General features: G+C 45.8%; 1 protein-coding gene across 1 annotated transcript in view; it reads left to right on the top strand.

Annotated features, from left to right (window-relative positions):
• The window catches only part of LOC137323251 (vimentin-like), a 104,024-nt gene that overhangs the window by 23,919 nt on the left and 60,737 nt on the right, over positions 1 to 19,368 (top strand). The window contains exon 2 of the mRNA XM_067986743.1: positions 6,128 to 6,188. Coding sequence (XP_067842844.1) covers positions 6,128 to 6,188 — 61 coding nt within the window. The remainder of the gene's footprint in view (positions 1 to 6,127; positions 6,189 to 19,368) is intronic.

Genomic DNA, 19,368 nt, shown 5'->3' with positions numbered 1-19,368 from the left:
TAAAGGAAAGCATTCCATATGCCTTCTTAACCACATTATCTACCTGTCCTGCTACCTTCAGGGATCTGTGGACGTGCACTCCAAGGTCCCTCACTTCCTCTACACCTCTCAGTATCTTCCCATTTATTGTGTATTCCCTTGCCTTGTTTGCTCTCCCCAAATGCATTACCTCACACTTCTCCGAATGAACTCCATTTGCCAGTTTTCTGCCCATCTGACCAGACCATTGATATCTTCCTGCAGTCTACGGCTTTCTTCCTCACCACATGGCCTATCTTTGTGTCATTCGCAAATTTCTTCATCATGCCCCCTAAGTTTAAGTCCAAATCGTTAATGTATATCACTAAAAGCAAAGGACCTAGTACCTGCGGCACCGCACTGGAAACAGCATTCCAGTCGCAAAAACACCCATCAACCATTACCCTTTGCTTTCTGCCGTTGAGCCAATTTTGGATCCAATTTGCCACATTCCCTTGGATCTCATGGGCCTTTACCTTTTTGACCAATCTGCCATGTGGGACCTTGTCAAAAGTCTTACTAAAATCCATGTAGACTATATCAATTGCGCTACCCACTACCTGCTAGTGTCATCAATCCTCCTTGTCACCGCCTCGAAAAATTCAATCAAGTTAGTCAGGTACGACCTCCCCTTAACAAATCCGTGCTGACTGTCCTTGATTAGTCTGTTCCTTTCTAAGTGACAGTTTATCCTGTCCCTCAGAATTGATTCCAATAATTTGCCTACCACCGAGATTAGGCTGACTGGCCTGTAATTACTCGATCTATCCTTCGCTCCCTTTTTAAACAACGGTACAACGTTAGCAGTCCTCCAATCCTCCGGCACTACGCCTGTATCCAGTGAAGTTTGGGGAGACCAAACGCAGATTGGGTGATCGCTTTGCCAAACACCTCCGCTCTGTCCACAAGCGTGACCCTGTCCTGCCTGTCGCTTGCCATTTTAATTGCCTGTCCCACACCCACACTGACCCCCTATCCTCGGCCTCTTACACTGTTCCAGTGAAGCTCAACGGAAGCTCGAGGAACAGCATCTCATCTTTTGCTTAGGCACTTTACAACCCTCTGGACTCAACATTGATTTCAATAACTTCAGACCATAACCTCTGCTCCCATTTTTTTTCAGACAGCAGCGCTGTTAATGGTTCTGCTGTTGCCATTCACAGGTACTCCAGACCCATCTTTTGTTTCTTAACCTGTCCCTTTACCACCCTCCTTGCCTTGCACCATCATCCCTTTTGTCATTTAATCACTCTTGTCCTCTACCCTATCACAGACCTCCCCTTTTCTTCATTTCCCCTCCCCCCTCCCCCTTTCCCTGGCTCTGTACTTGCTTAAAAACTTTAACTCTTTAACATCTTTCAGTTCTGATGAAAGGTCTTCGACCTGAAACATTGGGCCTGATATTAGGAGGGAGGCGGGTTGCCAGTGGGGGGTCGACTGGGCGCCTGGGTAACCCGCCCAGTGAAATCGATGGGTTCCCCAGGCAATCGTAAGTAAATTGAAGCCGCTTACCTTGGCTTCCGGGATTCGCGCTGGAAAGCTGCGCAGCGGGCGGACTGCGCACCTGCATCATAGGCTGTCAGCTGGAGGAGCCCTATTTAAAGGGGTAGTCCTCCACTGACTCATGCTGCAGAAAGGAGCCAAAATTTCAGCATGGAGCAGCCCAGGTGGAAGGCTGCTCCCTAGTTTAATGATGCCTCACTCCAGGTCCTACTGGATGGGGTGAGGAGAGGGGGAGGACAGAGATCTTATCCCTGGCAGACGGGAGGAAGTGGCCTGCCTCTGCCACCACCAAGGCCTGGCTCGAGGTGGCAGAGGAGGTCACCAGCACCAACATATCACGCACCTGCATACAGTGCGCTTCAATGATCTAAGTAGGTTAGCCGAAGTGAGTACACTTACTCATTCCCCTACACTCCGTCTGTCACATCACTGCCCCCACCCTACATCTTCTGCACTGCCAACACTAATCAATCACATCACTCCTCACACCCACACAAAGCTCATCATCTTACCTGCACTTCCTCACCTCGCCAGTACTCATCCCACCACTACCACTTAACTCAATCCGCATACAATGTCATGGCTGTATCTCATACTCACCCTCTGATGCATCTCTATCACGGTCAGCCTCACCCAAGCTGCCACTACCTGTGCTGCTGCAACAGGGCATGCATCACGTATGTGTAATAGGAAGCGCGAGGCAAATGTGTCGTGAGCATGATGGGGATGCACAAGGGTGTTTGAGGGTTTGTCATGGTTATTACTTATATTTGATTTCTGATCAAGTCGCATTACATATATTGTCACCACTACTGCCATGTCTTGGCCATTCTTGACTGGCTTGTGCAATAATGCCCTTTCATGAGGTTCTCCATGAACACCCTTGAGGCCACCCATTGGGTCACCCTATAGTGGGTGTATGTGTAGTTGCACGACTACTTTGTGCAGGTGCCTGTTGCGCAGCACTGTGTTGTGTAGCTCCATGTGGTGGAGGTGGACGGCATGCCTGGCGAGGCTGGTGATGTTGCTCGTCCTCCAATGGAGTGAAGAATGCAGCAACGGACCCCCATCCTGACGGTGTGAGTGTGAAGGGGTCCACAAAGTAGGTAAATGTGTTTGGACAGCAGAGTTTAGGGTATGATTTAATAATTTGGAGTGTGGAGACAACGGTGTGGCAGGCAAAACTTTGTCTGAGGTGACAGAGTGCCCTGCTGCAATGAATGAGGGTTTACCCCGCACCTGTTAAATGGACCTTTGCAGTTGCCGCTGGCTGCTGGCTGCAACATGTCTGCTTAAACAGGGAGTGTTTCCCCCAGCATGGCAAACAAGCTCTGGATAGTCCAAAATCCGAATCCTCCTAAAATCTCCAACTAATGACGTCTGTAAACGACCTTAAGTACCCAGATAATGATCTTAAGTGGGATCCCGCTGGCTTTGATTGCCGGTGGGAGTCCCGCATGCGGGGGCTCCACGCGCACCAATTCGCGTCATTGGGGAACCCGGAAGTGGGCAGGTTGAAGCCGGGCTCCGGATCCGCTCTGGGAATCCCCAATTTTAGTAGCCCCCCCCCCGCCACGAACGCACCCGCTTGGCCATCTGAAAATTGACCCCATTAACTCTGTTTCTTTCTCCACAGATGCTGGCTGAGCTCCTTTAGCATTTTCTGTTTTTATTTCAGATTTCCAGCATCTGCAGTATTTTGCTTTTGAGTCTTCTTTGGTAGACTGGGCCCTTGACATCAGCACCTGAGTCTTCACTGGTATGAGATCTCACCCTCCGGCAAATTGGCACCTGTGGCGTCGTATCCTCCTGCCCTAGCTCCTGCACACTTGTGCCCAGTGATTCGCCTAGCCTAGCCTCTAAAGTACATGTGGTGCCAGTATCTGAGCTGGTGCTTACGAGGGTGAGATCCAGTGATGTTTCCCGGTAATTCACCTGCTTACACTGGTTTTACACCAGTGCCAGCACCAATGGGTATGGAAAGGAGCAGATCCAGGAAACTTGTGTGTATCTCCCTCTAGAGACCATCGGTGGATGCAACAGCTTTTTTTAAAGATTCAACAGCAGTGTAAATCACAATGAGCAAATTCTCGGTCTATGAGTTTCAATTTTGGAACCGTGGGACTTTTGTTTAGGGATAAAATGAATCAGGGTTGAATTGTAACTTTAGATGGATATCCGAACTTTATCTTCATTGTCAAGGGTCAAGAAGAAATTTTGGTAATGTCTCTTGAAAGTTAGTCTCTGGTTTCCTTCCTGCAATAGATGGTCTATAACAGTACAAATTATATCTGGTTAATCATCACCTCCAAAAACAAATTATCTGGTCATTTATCTCTTGCTGTTTGTGGGACTTTGCTGTGTGCAAATTAGCTACCATGTTTGCCTACAAAACAACAGTGGCTGCACTTCAAATGCAGTTCATTGGCTGTGAAGCACTTTGGGACATCCTGAGGATGTGAAAGTCATTATATAAATGCAGCTTTTGTCTTTCTTTCTGATCTGGCTTGTTGGGATAAAATACAGTTCTTATTCGTTAATTTCTTGCATTCTGATTAATACAGTTTAGAACAGTAAGTGCAAGAGATCAGAAAGCTGTGTATTGAAATGTTGTTATGCATGTGCAGAATTTAAAACATTTTTAAAATTTGCTTTCTGTTGTCTCCCTGCTCCATATCTGGCTGAGAGTTGAGAAATAACTGCTTACAGTTATCTACATATGCCATATTATAGCCAACTATTACAAGGTGTGTGAGACTAGTTTACAGTGATTCTCCCTCTGATTTATCCTTTCCTTTGGAAAGAAAAGGACATGGTTTTGATAAGGCCACCTGATTTTAGTGTCCATTAACACCCCTATCTGCGCCTGTTTTTGGGGCAAGCAGAGCGTAATGTAATATGTTTCTTCCTGATTTCTGCCTTTGTCATGCCCTGTTCGATGTTGCAGTTGGGCCTGGGGCTGGCAGTAGAAACTTCCATCCAACGCAGACAGACCTGCATTTCATTATTAAAAGGGAGGTGTAGAAGGCTCCCCATTCCATTTCCTGGCCAACTGGCCTCAAGGAACCCAAGTCCAAAGCAAGCTCAGAGAACCTGGCCTAAAGCCTTGGAAGAGATTGCCCCTGTACTTAACCGGTAAGTGTTTTAGATAATTTCTGTGCCATTTTGATTATTATTTTTGTTTTTTTTTTCTTACTGGCACTTAGGCTTTCACGAGCCTTTGTGTCAGTTCCACTTATTTGTTGTATTTTTTCACCCCCAGCACCTTTCCTGGCATCAATTTGAATCCTAGGAGCTAACGTGTTCAGAAGAAGAGGACCTATATTGATATGCCAGACAGGTCAGGGTGTCCAAGAGGTGCTCTAGGCCATCCCATTAGCATTCACACACCCGTAGCTGCAGAAAGAGGTGAAATTCCTTTGGCAGACATAGTGCTGGTGGAGCTCCAAAGGAAGCTGTGCCACCAAACTTCTTATGGTGCCATGGCAATATATGAATGTTTGACTAACTCTTATGCTGGATTTTTCTTCAGAAACACTAGTCACAGCTTGTCATGCCTTACTTAATACTGTAGGCCAGGATGATCAAGAGCCAGTGTTACCTGATTAGCTGCATGTGCCAAAATGTCACCAATCATATCTGCCATGCCTGGCACATCTACCTGGTAATGACAATAGGGACATGTCTTCTCAGGATCTGGGTCAAGAAAGAAAGATGCAGAGCTGTGCCATGCGCTACAGGGACACCTGTAGGTACAATGCAGCATAGGACTGGAACATGCAGGGTAACTAATGTGCTGTAATGTGAAACTTGGCTGCATCTCCTTGCAGACATGCTGCATCGCTCGTCAATGGGGATGGTGCTATGGAGTTGCACAGAAGGCAACCCTCGCAACTACCTCATGCAGCACCACATGGACTTCAGCAGCCACCAAACTGGGTTGCTCCATCACAACACTTGTCTGCAGACTCATATCTGCACCTAGAAGGTTTCTGACTCATACCTGCACCTAATGGATTCACTTTATTTTTATCTATTCTTTCTTAATCCCTGTCTAACCAAAGCTGCTATAGAGTTGAGGTGCCTTTTAAGTTGCTCAAATTTTTTTTAAGGCTTTCAGAATTGTTGCCCCCCTCCGCATTGTGACACTCCCATGGAATTGATGCCCAACCTTTTAAATTTGACTTAGATGCAATTTTTCCGCTCCCACTACTCATGTCCTCCCCAGACCAGTCTGAGCTTTCATCTAGTAATTATACAAATGACCTTACACCAGAGAACTGAATGCTATATACACTTGGCCTTTCAGATGGGATTTGTACGAATTGTTAACCATTTTGAAATGACTTGGACCTGAAGATGAAAATTGGCCCTAGTACCTCCCCAAAATAGCACGTCTAAGACTGGTAGCTCATCAGGTGGGGAGTTGCAGGTGGTAACGTGCACTCTCCGACTCTGGTGCTGAACACTGCATATTATTTTAATAACGTGAGTTTATCAGATCCAAAATATCTAAACAGAACTTGTGTAAGCAGATTTTGCAAAACAAGCAGTCATGCACAGTAATCCAGTTTAGTAAATTCTAACATTATACTTCTTATTACAGATTAGAAAAAGAAATTCAAATAAGAAAGGAGTCTGAAAAAGATTTTGAAGAATTAAGGAAGGCAAGTGCACTCCTTAACCCTTTGTATTGTTAACTATTTTATTCAATGAATTTATTATCCTTCATATGCCGTTCGGTGCCCTATTTGTAGGAAATCACTGAGCTATTGCCCATTTTGAGATGTATTTGATATAATGACATTATGTCATTTGATTTGCCCTGAATCTTAATTATTGTGACTGAGCTGCTCACTGAAAAAAATTACTGCTGCATGGCTTGGCAGAACAGGCCCATGGGGCTGAATTGCCTACTCCTGTTCCTATGCCCTCTAGAATTTTTTACCCGCTTCCTTTCACCTTGCCTCCATGCTTTCAAAATAAAACATAAAACTTTTGTCTTTGACCATGCCTAGGGTTTCCCAACCTAGTCTTTCCAATTGTCTCCCCTTTTCCTATGTGTAGGTTCTATTCCATCTCTTTCCACCTTATTATAAAACACTGACTCAACTTCTGCACGTGAAGAGCATTAAATAAATACAAGTTGCTATCACCCCATGAAACATGAATTTGTCAGTGCTCATTGAATTTTTCAATTGGTGCCACCAATGGACATCAGTGCCTGAAATAGATTATAATCATCCTGAAGAGAGAAATAGCAACATTGGACTGGGAAGAACCTTCAGACTCCAACTGATGTCCTCCACCTACACAGTGAGCCTAAGGAATCTTCTCAGCAAAGAAGCCAAAAAAATTAGTAATGTAGAGGAGTGTGCAGGAGTTGTGACCTATCTTGTGCTCAATATGTTGTAGGCATTAAATAAAGCTACGCCTAGCACTATCTAATGCAGTTGGTAGATTTGAAAACCCAGCAAGCATCTTCTCTTAAAAATCAACTAGATCCCAATTCTGCAAATGAATGCTGAGACGCTTTTCACAACAACTAATGTTGGTATTTCTGGAATCAACGTTTGGAGCCTCTTGTAGCTATTTATCCATCATTCCTCCACCAGGATTTGGATGTTACTATTAACCATTCACTGAGTGTGCTCGATATGAAACTGTTAGAAACAAAGCTAAACAAGTACTTGGATGCATCTTAAGGCAATGTCAAAACTGATTACTGTAACCCTGTATAGCTCCCTGATAAAGCCACATTTAGAATATTGTGCACCATTCTGAGCATCTCACCTTTAAAATGACTGATACATTAGAGAGGATCCAGAGTAGAGCAAAAGGGAAGCTTGCAGGAATTGCGGCTGTAAGTGATGGATGCAGAACTGAGCTTTGTTTTCATTGAGTAAAGAAGACCGTGAGCTGATGTGATCCAGTTATTAAAAGTTTTGAAGGGTATGGATAATCTGGGTATAAACGGGATATTCAATTTAAACCGTTATTACAGACCTAGAGGACAGGACTTCAAAATGTATGAGCCTCAAATAAGACTAGATTAGAAGCAATTTCCTAACTCTCATAGAACAGTGGTTATGTGGATTAGATACGCAGCCTAAGCAAATAATACAACATAGGTAAACTTTAAAATAATAAGATGGAAGATTTTCAGTATCTGAGTGGGATGTGTTGAGTGAACTGCTGCCCTGTCCTACACTGTTTTGCTAATGATGGCAATGATCTATGCTGTTTCAACCAGTTTCCTAAAATCCTAGCTTTCTAAAAATGTCCCCACAAAACTAGTATCTCCAAAAAGAAACCAAAAGGGTAGAATCGAGAAAAGATAAAATAAATTGTGAAAATCTCAGAATGCAGGTCAAGTACCTGAACAATTTCATGGTTTTGTACAAAATTTTGTTTGTATTGGCAGAGAGATCTGATTGCCTGTAACCTAATAATAGAGCTAGTTGATGTGTTTAGTTATAGAGATATATAGCCAGAAAATAGAAGATCTTTGTCTCAGCTTCAGAACTGGGCGATTCAGGCATGATGGATCCGATCATATTAAAATGGAGATGCCATCCAGTACTCTTTGGAGCATGACTGAGCTATCAGTACAAAGCTGTGTATATAATTTAAACAAAATAGAGCTCCCAAATAAAATAAAGAATTTGATTCCCCACAAGATAGCGAAAGGATGCAGCTGCTGGTTTTGTTCAGGAACAACTCTGTTCTCTCCTGGATTGGAGCAAAAAGAAAAGAGGCTCAAAGAATTCTGAACATGAAGTCAAAAGATTGGAAAATGACCTGTGCCTTTATGGTGTGCTTTTGTGAGCTTTTAAGAGGCATGTCTGAGGAGTTCCAGGACTATTTGGGAATTTAGCACCATTCGCCTTTGCAGAACGTCAACAGAATTCTTGCCAGCCCCTGTAAAGGCCCCATGACTTGCCCAAACTCAGGTAATCAATCCTGGAGGAACGCATGAATGAAAATGCTTTTTGGCTCTGATAGGAGCTGAAGACTACAACAACAACTTGGATTTCTATAGTGCCATAGAAGAAATTGCCCCAAGGCACTTCACAGGGGCATAATCAGTAAAACATGCACACAGCCAAAGAAAGAGATAAAACGGTAGTTAACCAAAAGCTTGGTCAAATAGTTGGGTTTTATGGAAGGGACAGGGAGGTGGAGAGGCATTTGGAGAGAGAATTCCAGATTGTAGGCCCTAGACAGCTGAAAGCACAGCTGCCAATGATTGGTCGAAGGGAGGGGGCTATGCAAGAGGCCAGAATCAGAACAACGGAGATTTCGGTGGGGGGAGGGGGGTTATAGTACTGGAGGAGGTTACAGAGATAGAGAGGGATGAAGCCATGAGGGCTTTAAACTGGAGGATTCAAATTGGAGGTTTTGGGGAACTGGGGGTCTATCTGGGGGATAGGGGAAATGGGTGAACTGGACTTGATGAGAGATAAGATACAGGCCTAGGGAACAATCCCTGCACCAGAATGGATAGGCTCGAGGTGCAGCCGATATTGGGCCTTGTGTCTCATTTAAATGAGACCGATGAGCTGTGGACACCTGCTGGGCATCCTCGGGCAGCTCGCCGGCAAAGAGGCGTTGAATTTCGGGCCACTGTGTCGCCAGCAGTGGCACTCAGGTATGTCGTTAAAGGGGAAGCGATCGGAAGGGGGGGGGCAACCGGGAAAGGGAGGGTGACTAGTGAGGCGGGGGGGTGGAATCTGGGACTGGGTGCGAGAGGTGGCCGGCAGCGGTCTGCAATTTAAGTGTGGATTCTAGAAGAGCACTCCTGCTCCTCCCGGCTCCATATTCAGCTAAGTTTTTTTTAAAACGTACCTTTTTGATGACTGCCTGCAACGGTCCCTTTAAGGACTGCCAGTTAAACCGCATGTAGAGCTGGTTTTCCTGAACACAACCAGCGTGTCACCGGCTGCGTTCAGTGCAACCCAAGTTTGCACAGGGAGGCCTCAAACAGGCATTAGGCCCCTTATTTACATATGCAAAGGACCTAACACCTGTTTCAGGCACAGGCCTATTTTTTTGCCTATATCAATACGGTGGGCAGCGCTTTTCCAACTTGTAATGAGCGCACACTTCCTGCCTGCCATATTGGAAGCTTAGGCGCCCGTTTAGCACACAAAAAATGGGCGTGCCGCCATCGAATTTCTAGGCCACAGAATTTTGGATGAACTGAAGTTTACAAAGTTGGAAGATGGGTGGCTGGCGAGGAGAGCACTGGAATTTGACAAAGATAAGGAATAGGGTTTCGGCGGTAGATGGGCTGAGTTGAGGCGGAGGTGAGTGATGTTACGGAGGTGGAAGTAGAGGGCTCTTTGTGATGGAGAGGATATGGAGTCAGCAGCTCAGCTTGGGGTTGAATAGGATACCAAGGCAGAAAAAGAAAGCCTATGATAGACACCGGGAACTCAATACTACGGAAAGCTTAGAGCAGTATACAAAGTGCAGGGGTGAAGTTAAAAAAGAAATTAAGAAAGCAAAGAGAGGGCATGAAAAAATATTAGCAGGTAAAATCAAAGAAAACCCAAAGATTTTTAATAAATACATTAAGAGCAAGAGGATAACTAAGGAAAGAGTAGGGCCTATTAGAGACCAAAAAGGTAAACTATGTGTGTAGGCAGAAGATGTGGGTATGGTTCTTAATGAATACTTTGCATCTGTCTTCACAAAGGAGAGGGATGATGCAGGGATTGAAGTTAAGGAGGAGGAGTGTGAAGTATTGGATGAGATAAACATAGTGAGAGAGGAAGTATTAATGGGATTAGCATCTTTGAAAATGGATAAATCACCAGGACCGGATGAGGTGTATCCCAGGCTGTTAAAAGAAACCGGGGAGGAAATAGCGGAGGCTTTAACGATCATTTTCCAAACTTCACTGGATACAGGCGTAGTGCCGGAGGATGGGAGGACTGCTAACATTGTACCGTTGTTTAAAAAGGGAGCGAAGGATAGACCGAGTAATTACAGGCCAGTCAGCCTAACCTCGGTGGTGGGCAAGTTATTGGACTCAATTCTGAGGGACAGGATAAACTGTCACTTAGAAAGGCACGGACTAATCAAGGACACTCAGCACGGATTTGTTAAGGGGAGGTCGTACCTGACTAACTTGATTGAATTTTTCGAGGAAGTGACAAGGAGAATTGATGACACTAGCGCAGGTAGTGGGTAACGCAATTGATGTAGTCTACATGGATTTTAGCAAGGCTTTTGACAAAGTCCCACATGGCAGATTGGTTAAAAATGTAAAGGCCCATGGGATCCAAGGGAATGTGGCAAATTGGATCCAAAAGTGGCTCAATGGCAGGAAGCAAAGGGTAATGGTTGACGGGTATTTTTGCGACTGGAAGACTGTTTCCAGTGAGGTGCTGCAGGGCTCGGTACTAGGTCCTTTGCTTTTAGTGGTATACATTAACTATTTGGACTTAAACGTAGGGGGCATGATTAAGAAATTTGCGGATGACACAAAGATAGGCCGTGTGGTTGATAGTGAGGAGGAAAGCTGTAAACTACAGGAAGATATCAATGGACTGGTCAAATGGGCAGAAAAGTGGCAAATGGAGTTCAATCCGGAGAAGTGTGAGGTAATGCATTTGGGGAGAGCAAACAAGGCAAGGGAATACACAATAAATGGGAAGATACTGAGAGGTGTAGAGGAAGTGAGGAACCTTGGAGTGCACGTCCACAGATCTCTGAAGGTAGCAGGACAGGTAGATAATGTGGTTAAGAAGGCATATGGAATGCTTTCCTTTATTAGCCAAGGCATAGAATATAAAAGTAGGGATGTTATGCTGGAACTGTATAAAACACTGGTTAGGCCACAGCTTGAGTACTGTGCACAGTTCTGGTCACTACATTACAGGAAGGATGTAATTGCACGAGAGAGGATGCAGAGGAGATTTACGAGGATGTTGCCAGGACTGGAGAATTTTAGCTATGATCGATTGCATAGGATGGGGTTGTTTTTCTTGGAACAGAGGAGGTTGAGGGGTGATTTGATTGAGGTGTACAAAATTATGAGGGGCCTAAATAGAGTGGATAGGAAGGACCTATTTCCCTTAGCGGAGGGGTCAATACCAGGGGGCATAGATTTAAAGTGATTGGTAGAAGGAGTAGAGTGGAAATGAGGAAAAATGTTTTAACCCAGAGGGTGGTGGGGGTCTGGAACTCACCGCCTGAGAGGGTGATAGAGGCAGAAACCCTCAACTCATTTAAAAAATACCTGGATGTGCACCTGAAGAACCGTGACCTGCAGGGCTACAGACCAAATGTGGGAAAGTGGGATTAGATTGGGTGGCTTATTTCTGAGCTGGCACAGACACGATGGGCCAAATGGCCTCCTTCTGTGCCTTAAATTTTCTATGATTCTAAGGTTGCGAACTGTCTGGTTCAGCCTGAGACAGTGGTGGGAAGGGGGATAGAATTGGTGGCAAGGGGCTGAAGAAGATCAATCTTCCAAATGTTTAGCTGGAGCAAATTGTGGCTCATCTAATACTGGAGGTCAAACAAGCAGTCTGACAACATAAAGGCAGTGGAGGGTTTGAGAGATGTGATGGCAAGGTACAGCTGGGTGTCATTCGCATATATATGGCTGATGACCCCTTGTTTTCAAATGATGTTGCTCAGGGGCAGCATGTAGATGAGGAAGCGAAGGGGGCCAAGGACAGTTCCTTGGGGTCTCCAGAGGTAACAGTGTGAGTGAGGAAGAGAATAAATTACTGGAGAAGCTCTGGCTACAATCGGATAGATATGTATGAAACAAATCGAGGGCAGTCCCACTGAACTGGATAACGGAGGAGAGGCATTGAGGAGAATAGTATGGTTGTGACAAAAGCTGCAGAGATGTCAGAGAGGGATAATGCATCACGGTCATAGTCTCAGAGCCTGTCATTTGTGATTTTAGTTAGGGGTGTTTCGGCATTGTGGCAGGGGCAGAAACCTGATTGGAGAGATTCAGATGTGGAGTTATGGGAAAGATAAGCACAGATTTAGATTATGACAACTTGTTCAAGAATTTTGGAGAGGAAAGGCAGGTTGACGATGGGGCAGTAATTTGCAAGAACTGAGGGGTGGGTTTAGAGGGGATAATGTCATCTAGCATGGGGGCTAGAGAGAGAAGGTAGGTGGCTAGCAGTTTATTGGGAATGGGATCAAGGGAACAAGAGATGGATCTTATGGACAAGATGAGCTAGGAGAGGACATGAGGGGAGATAGGAAAGAAACTAGAGAAAGACACTGGTTCAGGGCTAGGGCAGAGAGCAGCCTTAGGGGAGCTTTGGCTTGGTGGGCAAGGGAGGTGGTGGAGAAGAAGAAGAAGAGGCAGCAGAATGCATGGTCTCAATCTTAATGATAAAGAAGTCCATGAACTTGTTATTGGAGGTGAGGATGGAGGGGTAAGGGAGAGAAAGAAAAGAAATACTTTATATTAGAGGAGTTTAAATAAATGGTTGGTAGTGGGGAAAAGAAGCCAGGAGTAGTGGGTGGTTTTGGCAGAGGAGAATGAGGACCGATAGTATTTGATGTGATCCAGCCAGACCTGGTGATGGATGGTTCAACCACTTGTGTGACAGATATGATCAATTCTGTGCCTCTTTCCAAAGGGAACCATCAGGACGGAAGAGACTAAAGGGGTCAATGGCATCAAAGGTGGAGTTGAGGAAAACCACAGCGAATGGCATTTAAAGGCTAGGCAGTTGGGACTAAAAAATCTTACATTTTTTTTGGCTCCAGGATAGGCCTCTGGATCCTCCTATCGGGAGATGTGAGTTGATCTGGAAAACCTCCAGAGCTGCTGCCAAAGGCTTGAAGAACACATAGCTTCAAGGATGTGATGGGCACTCTTGCTGATGTCGGTGGAAAAAATGATTATTGCAAGATTATAGTTAGTGATCTGGAGATGGATATTTCAGGATTAGATTGGAGACAGTAGCAGCAAATCCATCAGACTTAAATAGCAGATGGAGTTCATTGTGGGGCAGTGTGAGGTCATCCACTTTGGACCTAAGAAAGATAGATCAGAGTATTTTCTAAATGGTGAGAAGCTAGGAACTGTGGAGGAACAGAGAAATTTAGGGGTCCATGTACAGAAATCACTAAAAGCTAGTGGACAGGTACAAAAAAAAAATCAAAAGTTCTGGGAAAGATGGGACCTGTACAGGCTGGACGGGTTGCACCTCAACAGAGCTGGGACCAATGTCCTCGCAGGGTGGTTTGCTAGTGCTGTAGGGGAAGGGTTTAAACTAATTTGGCAGGGGGTGGGCACCAGGATGTAGCATTGGAAAGGAGAAACAAGGGACACAAAGGATCGGGGGAGAAAGATAGCACTAGAGCAAGTAATAATACAGTATTAGGTGGGATCAGACAGAGAGTACAAGAAAGTCTGAGACTGGTTTGCAGTGCATGTGTGTAAACGCACAAAGCGTGGTAAACAAGGTTGGTGAGCTACAGGCGCAAATAGCCACATGGGAATACGATGTGGCGATAACGGAGACTTGGCTCAAAAAAGAGCAGGATTGGGTACTAAGTATTCCTGGATACAAGGTGTTCAGGAAAGATAGGGAAGAAAAGAAAGGGGTGGGGGTTGGTGGCAGTATTGATTAAGGAGAATATTGCAGTACTGGAGAGAGAGGATGTCCTGGAGTGGTCAAGGACAGAATCTATTTGGTTAGAGTTAAGAAACAATAGAGGTGTCATTACGTTACTGGGTGTATTCTATAGGCCACCAACTAGTGGGAAGGATATAGAGGAGCAAATTTGAAGGGAAATTACAGAGAGGTACAAAAGCTATAAGAGTTGTGATAACTGGGGTCTTCAACTATCTTAATAGAGACTGGGATTACAATAATAATATAAGGGGCAAAGAGGGGGAGGAATATTTTAAATGTGTTCAGGATAACTTTCTTAACCAGTACATTTCCGGCACAACGAGGAAGGAGGCATGGCTGGACTTGGTTCTAGGGAATGAGGCGGGCCAAGCGGAGCAAGTGTCAGTGGGGGAGCATTTAGGGAGCAGCGATCATAGTATCATTAGGTTTAGAATAGCTATGGAAAAGGACAAAGACCACTCTAAAGTAAAAATACTCAATTGGAGGAGGGCCAATTTCAATGGGATGAGAACAGATCTGGCCCGGGTAAATTGGAATCAAAGATTGGCAGGCAAAACTGTAATTGAACAATGGGTGGCCTTTAAAGAGGAGATGGTTCGGGTACAGTCTAGGCACATTCCCACGAGGGAGAAAGGTAGGGCAACTAAAGCCAGAGCTCCCTGGACGACAAAAGAGATAGTAAGATGAAGCAGAAAAAAGGGGCGTATGACAGATGTCAGGTTGATAACACAAGTGAGAACCAGGCAGAATATAGAAAGTTCAGAGGGGAAGTGAAAAAGGAAATAAGAGGGGCAAAGAGAGAGTATGAGAATAGACTGGCGGCCAACATAAAAGGGAATCCAAAAGTCTTCTACGGGCACGTAAACAGTAAACAGGTAGTAAGAGGATGGGGAGGGCTGACTAGCAACCATGAAGGAGATCTACTCATGGAGGCAGAGGGGGTGGCTGAGGTACTAAATGAGTACTTTGCATCTGTCTTTACCAGGGAAGAAGATGCTGCCAGAGTTTCAGTAAAGGAAGATATAGTTGAGATACTGGATTTGCTAAAATTTGATTAAAAAAGAGGTACCAGAAAGGCTAGCTGTACTTTTAAGTAGATACATCACCTGGTCCAGATGGGATGCATCCTAGGTTGCTGAGGGAGGTATAGATGGAAATTGTGGAGGTACTGGCCATAATCTTCCAAACATCCATAGTTACGGGGGTGGTGCCAGAGGACTGGAGAATTGCAAATGTTACACCCTTGTTCAAAAAAAGGGCGTAAGGATAAACCCAGCAACTATAGGCCAGTCAGTTTAACCTCTGTGGTGGGGAAACTTATAGAAACGATAATCCGGGACAGAATTAACAGTCACTTGGACAAGTGTGGATTGATTAGGGAAAGCCAGAACAGATTTGTTAAAGGTAAATAGTGTTTAAGTAACCTGATAGAGATTATTGATGAGGTAACAGCGATGCGGTTGATGTGGTGTATAAGGACTTTCAAAAGGCGTTTGATAAAGTGTCTCATGGTAGGCTTATCATCAAGATTGCGGCCCTTGGATAAAGAGGGCAGTAGCAACATGGATACAGAATTGGCTACGTGACAGGAAATATGTGACAGGAAACAGAGAGTAGTGGTGAACGATTGTTTTTCGGACTGGAGGGAGGTGTACAGTAGTGTTCCCCGGGGGTCGGTGCTGGGACCACTGCTTTTCTTAATATATATTAATGACTTGGATTTGGGTGTACAGGGCACAATTTCAAAATTTGCAGATGACACAAATCTTGGAAGGGTAGTTAACAGTGAGGAGGATAGTGATAGACTTCAAGAGGATATAGACAGGCTGGTGGCATAGGCGGACACGTGGCTGATGAAATTTAACGCATAAAAATGAATGGTGATACACTTCGGTAGGAAGAATGAGGAGAAGCAATATAAACTAGTGGGTACAACACTAAAAGTGGTACAGGAACAGAGATCATACGAACATATGAATTAAGAGCAGGAGTAGGCCGTTCGGCCCCTCGAGCCTGCTCTGCCATTTGATAAGATTACAGCTGATCTGATTGTGACCTCAACCCTACTTTCCCATCTACCTACTATAACCTTTGACTCCCTTGTTAATCAGGAAACTCAACCTTAAAAATATTCAGTGATCCTGCCTCCACCGCTCTGGGGAAGGGAGTTCCACAGACTCACGACCCTCTGAGAGAAAACATTTCTCCTCATCTCTGTCTTAAATGGCAATCCCCTTATTTTTAAACTGTGGCCCCTAGTTCTAGTCACTCCCACAAGGGGAAATATCCTCTTAGCATCTACCCCTTCAAGTCCCCTCAGGATCACCTCTCATTCTTCTAAACTCCGGTGTATACAGGCCCAACTTATCCAACCTTTCCTCATAAGATAACCCCCTCATCCCAGGAATCAGTCAAGTGAACCTTCTCTGAACCGCCTCCAAAGCAATTATGTCCTTAAATAAGGAGAACAAAACTGCACACAGTATTTTAGATGTGATCTCACCAATGCCCTGTACAACTGTAGCAGAACATCTCAACTTTTATACTCCATTCTCCTTGCAGTAAATGACAACATTCTATTTGCCTTCCTCATCACTTGCTGTACCTGCATACTAACTTTTTGTGATTCGTGTACTAGGACACCCATCCCTCTGTACCTCAGAGTTCTGCAATCTCTCTCCATTTAAATAATATACTGCTTTTTTATTCCTCCTGCCAAAGTGGACAATTTCACATTTTCCCACATTATACTCAATCTGTCAAATTTTTGCCCATTCGCTTGACCTATCTAGATTCCTTTGCAGACTCCTTGGCTCCAACCTGCCCACTTCCGGGTTCCCCACAGACACGCTGACGTGCGTGCGCAGCCCCGCATGTGGGACTCCCGCAGGCAATTAAAGCCGGCGGGGTGCCACTTGACAGTATTTATGTAGGTTTTTCAGGTCGTCAACAGACCTGATTAAGGGAATATTTCAGGAGGGGTGGGATTTTACAAACAACTGGGACTGTTTCCCGTACTGGGGGAAACACTCCCAGTTGAAATGGACGTGTTGCAGCTATCAGCCTGTGGCAGCTGCAAAGGTCCATTTGACAGGTGGGGGGGCGGGGAGACTCTCACTCATTGCAGGAGGCCACTCTCACTTTGGACACAGTTTGGCCTCCACCACCCTCCTCCTAACAATCAAATTCACCAACTTGCACACTTACCCCGGGGTCCAGACACATGTACCTACCTTGCGGACCCCCTCAGATGTACATGTGGGCCGCCGTAGCTGCAGTCATGACCTCCTCGGAGGGCGAACAGCATCACAGCCTCGCCGGCCACGCCGTCCACCTCTGACACGTGGAGCTCCACAACACAGTGCTGTGACACATCCACCTGCACAGCAGGAGGGAGGGCAACCACAGAGAGAGATGCTTCGCAGAGGGCACTACCCTCGCCACAGGGTCGACAGACCGAGGCTCAGCTTCCTGGACCTCTCTGAGGAGCAGTGCACACGGAGGCTCAGAGTCACTCGAAATGTAGTTGTGGACATCTGCAGCCTCCTTCATGCTGAGCTGCTCCCGGCTGGCCCGAGCACCATCGTCTTACCTGTCGCTGTCAAAGTCACCACTGCCCTCAACAACTTCTCCTCCACATCCTTCCAGGGTGCCACCGGGGACATTGCCGACGTGTCTCAGTCGTCTGCACAAAAGAGCCGTGCAAATACACCTACACCCCCTCTGCAGTGACACAATGGGTGGCATCAGGTGTGGGTCTTCATTGTGATCCTCAGGAAAGAGCATTATTGCACAAATCAGACAAGATTCGCAAAGACGTGGCAGTAGTGGTGCCAATATAATATGTGATGTGAGTTGGTCAGAAATTAAATATAAGTAACAACCATGACAAACCCTCAAACACCCTTGTGCATCCCCTTCATGCTAACGACACGTTTGCCTTACGCTTCCTACTGCACATATGTGATGCATGCCCTGTGGCTGCAGCACAGGTAGTGGCAGGTTGAGCGAGGCTGACCGTGAAAGAGATGCACGAGAGGGTGAGTATGAGATAGAGCCGTGAGATTGTATGAGGATTGGGTTGAGTGGTAGTGGCGGGATGAGTACTGGCGAGGTGAGTAAGTGCAGGTAAGATGAGGATGAGGTTTGAGTGGGTGTGAGGGGTGATGTGACAGTAGTGTTGGCAGTGCAGAAGGAGATGTGGGGTGGGGGCGGTGATGTGGCAGACGGAGTGTAGGGGAATGAGTAAGTGTACTCACTTTGGCTGACCTACTTAGGTCATTGCAGCGCTTCCTGCACTGTATGCAGGTGGGCGATATGTTGGTGGTGCACGTGACCTCCTCTGCCACCTTGAGCCAGGTCTTCCTGGTGGCAGAGGCAGGCCGCTTCCTCCTCCCGCCCGCCGGGGGGAAGACCTCTATCCTCCCCCTCCTCCTCACCCCATCTAATGATACCTGGAGTGAGGCATAATTAACCTGGCAGCAGCCTTCCCCCTGGGCTGCCCCATGCTGTAATTTTTCCTATTTCTTGCAGCATCAGTCAGTGGAGGACTGCCCCTTTAAATAGAGCTCCTCCAGCTGACAGACCTTACTGTGCATGCGCAGTCCGCCCGCCGCGCAGCTCAGCAGCGGGGAACCCGGAAGACCAGGTAAGTGGATCCAATTCTGCTGCGATCGCGCGCGGGGCAGACTGATTTCACCGGGCGCATTACCCACGCGCCCAATAGACCCCCCGCTGCAAACCCGCAGCCCTCCTAATATCGGGCCCCTTATGTCCTCTTCACAACTTATTTTCCTACCTACCTTTGAGTCATCAGCAAATTTAGCAACCATACGTTCGGTCTCTTCATCCAAGTCATTGATAATAGATTGTAAATAGTTGAGGCCCAAGCACTGATCCTTGTGGCACTCCTCTCGTTACATCTTGCCAACCTGAAAATGACCCATTTATGCCTATGCTCTGTTTCCTGTTAGCTAACCAATCCTTTATCCATGCTGGTATGTTACCCCCGACACCATGAGCTCTTATTTTGTGTAGTAGCCTTTGATGTGGCACCTTGTCAAAAGCCTTTTGGAAATCCAAGTACACCACATCCACAAGATTCCTTTTATCCACGTTGCTTGTTACATCTTCAAGAAATCTAATAAATTTTCATAAAGCCGTGTTGACTCTGCCTGATTACATTGAGATTTTCTAAGTGCCCTGCTATAACCTC

The sequence above is a fragment of the Heptranchias perlo genome, chromosome 7 (genome assembly GCF_035084215.1).
Source record: "Heptranchias perlo isolate sHepPer1 chromosome 7, sHepPer1.hap1, whole genome shotgun sequence".
In the NCBI taxonomy this organism is placed as follows: Eukaryota; Metazoa; Chordata; class Chondrichthyes; order Hexanchiformes; family Hexanchidae; genus Heptranchias; species Heptranchias perlo.
This window is presented reverse-complemented; position numbering and strand designations above follow the sequence as displayed.